The sequence below is a fragment of the Neophocaena asiaeorientalis genome, unplaced genomic scaffold (assembly GCF_003031525.2).
Source record: "Neophocaena asiaeorientalis asiaeorientalis breed wild unplaced genomic scaffold, Neophocaena_asiaeorientalis_V1.1 scaffold293, whole genome shotgun sequence".
Classification (NCBI taxonomy): Eukaryota; Metazoa; Chordata; class Mammalia; order Artiodactyla; family Phocoenidae; genus Neophocaena; species Neophocaena asiaeorientalis.
In genome coordinates this window covers 4,510,470-4,514,934 of record NW_020173920.1, presented here as the reverse complement: position 1 = coordinate 4,514,934, position 4,465 = coordinate 4,510,470, and the positions used below count along the sequence as shown (strand labels likewise).

General features: G+C 44.6%; 1 protein-coding gene across 1 annotated transcript; it reads right to left on the bottom strand.

Annotated features, from left to right (window-relative positions):
- Positions 1 to 602: 602 nt before the first annotated feature.
- TM4SF19 (transmembrane 4 L six family member 19) lies at positions 603 to 3,978 on the bottom strand. The gene is made up of 4 exons (XM_024752141.1): positions 3,787 to 3,978; positions 3,303 to 3,380; positions 1,034 to 1,203; positions 603 to 783 (listed from the first exon to the last, which is right to left on the bottom strand). The coding sequence occupies exons 1-4, from the start codon at positions 3,964 to 3,966 to the stop codon at positions 603 to 605; spliced, it is 609 nt and encodes a 202-aa protein (XP_024607909.1). The 5' UTR covers positions 3,967 to 3,978.
- Positions 3,979 to 4,465: the final 487 nt, after the last annotated feature.

The window sequence follows — 4,465 nt, the reverse complement described above, 5'->3', positions numbered from 1 at the left end:
AGGATCTTAGTTCCCTGACCAGGGATCAAACCCTTGTCCCCTGCATTAGAAGGCAGATTCTTAACCACTGGAAGTCCCTACAATGTGATTTAAAATGCATTGTATCATTCAACATACATGCAAGGAATTATTATTGTTATTATTACTACATGACTACCTAAAAGGGAAATTTGTTTATAATTCATACCCACTCTTGCAGAAAAGATTCAAGGCAGCTCATGATGAAAACACTCATGTTTAAGAGGGAATTACCGGGACTTCCTTGGTGGCGCATTGGTTAAGAAACTGCCTGCCAATGCAGGGGACACGGGTTCGAGCCCTGGTCCAGGAAGATCCCACATGCCTCGCGACAGCTAAGCCCATGTGCCACAACTACTGAGCCTGCGCTCTAGAGCCCGCGAGCCACAACTACTGAAAGCCCGTGCGCCTAGAGCCCGTGCTCCACACCAAGAGAAGCCACCGCAGTGAGAAGCCCGCGCACCACAACGAAGAGTAGCCCCCACTCGCCACAACTAGTGAAAGCCCGCGCAGCAATGAAGACCCAACTCAGCCAAAAACAAATTAATTAATTAATTAATTTTTTAAAAAGAGGGCATTACCTGTTACTTCTCGCAGAGGCTGCAGAAAAGGCCCAGGAAGCTGTTGATGAAATGAATGACCACCAGGAGAATCTGGAGGAGGCTGATGCACAGAAGGGCAGAGAAGAAGCACACGTGCCAAATGACAGCTTTAGAAGGCTCCAGGCAGACAGAATTCCAGAGTGAATGGTCATACAAATAATTCCTATCCCCAAAAATAAGGAGATCAGGGGTTGGAATAAGTAAGAAAATCCCAGCAACCTTGATAGAAACCTGGGTTCTCCCTCAGCTCAGGTCGTAGGATTAGATTTTTGAGGGTGACTATTGTTGCATTTGCAATTTTCTGAGCATCAGAGAAGCAAGATGCTAGAATGCAGACTAAAAGGAGTTTGTAGTCCCTTTCTGTGTCTTTCTTTCTCTGAAGAGACTGCAAATCCAAGTTTCCATCCATTTACCTGTTTTGCAGGTCTTTGAATGGGTAACCATGTTTCCAAGCCTGTGTCTGATTGAAGGACGAAACATCGAACATGCAAAAAGGACCATCTTTCAGGGCTACTCCAGAAGTGATAAAGCAAATCAAGGCTCCAAGAAAAGCCAGGCCACTTGACAACAGAGCAGTAAGCATCTGCAGAAGGAGAGAAGAAACAGTGAGCCTGAGAGGGGGTCGTGACTTGTGGGCTGATCTGGACAAATCTAACTTCTCTGGTGCTCAGGCCTTCCCCAGTCATGGGGAGGATCCTACCCACAGCACCTCCTTTAAAACATAGCCAAGGTAGGGCTGGCTGATGAGGGGTCACTGGGTAGAGCCGGGAGGGGGTGGGAAAGAAGGAATGGAGAAGGAGGAAACACTGGCATCCGGTCCCAGCAGCAGGTTCAGCCTGATTCAGCAGGCTCTTCAGAGCTTCTCAGCAGAGTGGCATCAAAAACTTTGTCACTCAGACTGCAGTCATTCAGTCTCTGGCTTAAAGGGTCAGATTGGTTATCGCAAGCCCCCCTCTGACCCTTTTAAAAGAAAGCTGTATTTTTTCAAAAGTCCCAAGCTGCCATCCCTGATTCCTCTCTTTCTCAGATCAAGCATGAAAGGAAGGAAGGGAGGAAGAGGGGAAAGAAGGAAGAAAAGGAGGGAGGGAGGGAGGCAGAGACAGAGAGAAATTACAGTCAACTCTGAAATAACTCGAGTTCTGTCATTGTACTTTTCTGGTCTGTGCACCACTCATTTCCTTCCCAAAAGATAGCAATGTGTTTATTTCCTTGGCAGGATTCTAACTTCCAGATTGGTTTCTTTCTCAGGATACCAGATTTTCTTTTTCTCCTTCTCAAAAAACACATATTTTAAAATTTTAAATAAAACATATATATATATACGTGTGTGTGTGTGTGTGTGTGTGTGTATATATATATAGTTTTTATACAGAATCAGAGTCATTTTCCCACTGATGTCAAACTGGTTTAGAACTCGAGAGGGGCCGCAGAAAGCTGTGTAGTAAGTTTTGACTCTAAGTTAAAAGATCAAGATGAATTAGTCTGACATAAGCCTAGGACATGTGTGTGTGTGTGTGTGTGTGCGTATATATATATATAGTTTTTATACAGAATCAGAGTCATTTTCCCACTGATGTCAAACTGGTTTAGAACTCGAGAGGGGCCGCAGAAAGCTGTGTAGTAAGTTTTGACTCTAAGTTAAAAGATCAAGATGAATTAGTCTGACATAAGCCTAGGACAGAGGTTCTAAAAATGTGGTCCCTGTCCCAGCAACAGCACATCACCTGGAAACTTGTTAGAAATGCAAATTTCCCCCCCTCCTCATCTTGCTCCACCCCAGACCTACAGAGTCAGAAACTCTGGGCGTGGGGCCCAGCAATCTGTGTTTTAACAAACGCTGCAGGGACTCTGATGCACACATTCAAGTCGAGAACCACTTGCCTAGGGGAAAACCAGACATGACTGAGAACAGATAGTGAGTGAACTGTGTGGGTGTTTATACTTAATTCTTTAACATATAATTCTGAATCAGCAGGGTTCCCAACATGTGGGCTGTAGATATCAAAGCAGTATGCAGAGTTACTGTAAAAAGGCCACAAATTCATGTGTCTGAGACTGAATGAGCAATATATCTTATACATTTATGTACTGAGATTTTTCAAATATATATAGATGTTGCTGTAATTAATAAAGTGCAAATTTATTCTGGGCCTCAGCTTCATTATCTGTAAAATGGAGAGGTTAGACTAGAATCTAGTCATCAGATGATCTCTGGAGAATCTTTCAGCTCCAAGAAAAATTAAGAAAAATAGCCAGGAAATTTTCTATCAATGACACATGACTACAATGTACATAACTCGTGTCCATATTGTTCAATAGGCTAAAACTAATAAGAACAGTTCATGTATAGCTGAATCGCTTTGCTATATAGCAGAAATTAACAGGACATTGTAAACTATACATCAATAAAATAAAAAAGAACAGTTCCTCACATGTGTGTAGACATTTATGGTTCATTAAGCACTTCCTCCCTGGACTTGATCCTGTTAACTTTCATTTTACAGAAGGATCCGAGATTCAGAAAACTTGCCCAAAAGCTTAGGGTTTTTAGACCCTTAGAGAGGTACGGTCAGGACCTGACTTCAAACCCCAAGACTGAAATTGTCTCTTTATCACTCTGCCTCTAAAGTAATAGAATGTGGGGACATTCTAGGTATTAGAAGAGTGGAATCGGGTGCTTACACTTTGGCAGGGCCCACTCTTACTGAAGCAGCCATATCTCCAGCCTGTCAAGGAGATGAGGGTAGCTGCAGTGAGAACCTGGGGGAAGAGGGAAGAGTGTTAAAAAGAGATTGGGTAATTTACATCTCTAGCTGCCACCTGTGGCTGCTGAAATAGAGTGGTTAGACATCTCACATGGACTTAATTACCCTACCTTTCCCAGAGGGCTTGGCTTTGACTGTCAGGACCCAGTTTTGGATGGCTAGCCTAATGTGACTCTATGAATGGCAGCGTTCACACCAAGCCTGCCTAGTCCAAAATTCAGCAACATTTGACCAGTCTTCCTAGAGTCTTCTATCCCTTGCAGCTGCTATAGACCCCACAGCCAGCTTGTTAGTTCAAGCTTTTTTTCAAGGAATCTAAACACTACCCCCACCCCCACCTCGCTGCTCCACCTCTAAGGGGCACTTTGGGAGTTCACACCCAGGGAACCCCAGACACTCACCATGAGGCCTCCTCCCCAGAGCCCAGAGCCCAGCATGGCATGCCTGCCAATGAGGCCCCTCAACAGGTAGGTCACATCCCAGTTAGGAAAGAGGAGCACTGTGTTGGCTGCAGCAGCAAACAGGGCTGTAGTCCCGAGGCTCAGCCCCAGTATTTGGGAGCAGGTCCGTGAGCATGCCATCACACAGAGCGAGGACACTGTCCTGGAACCAATGGAAAGAGGGTCATGGTAGCTCTGTTACTGGGAGCTGGTGGGTAGGGGAAACCCCAGGAGCATAGGGTGGGGAGGGGGAAATAGACCAGAGGTACTGTCACCCCCTAGGGTCAGATCAAGAAGAGCCAAGGAACTTGCTTAAAAACTCTGCATCTTATAAATATTTCCCAATGGATAGAATTTAATTGCTCCATTTTCTGCCAGCTCCCACTCACACACACACACACACACACAAGCACACACACACACACACACACACACACTCCTCATCCCATCATAATTTGCTTGTACCTCTATTAAAGCCAGTGATTATTTCTATTTGATACAGAAAAACAACAAAAAAAATTTTTTTGAAGATGTTGGGGGTAGGAGTTCATTAATTAATTTATTTATTTTTGCTGTGTTGGGTCTTCGTTTCTGTGCGAGGGCTTTCTCTAGTTGTGGCAAGCGGGGGCCACTCTTCATC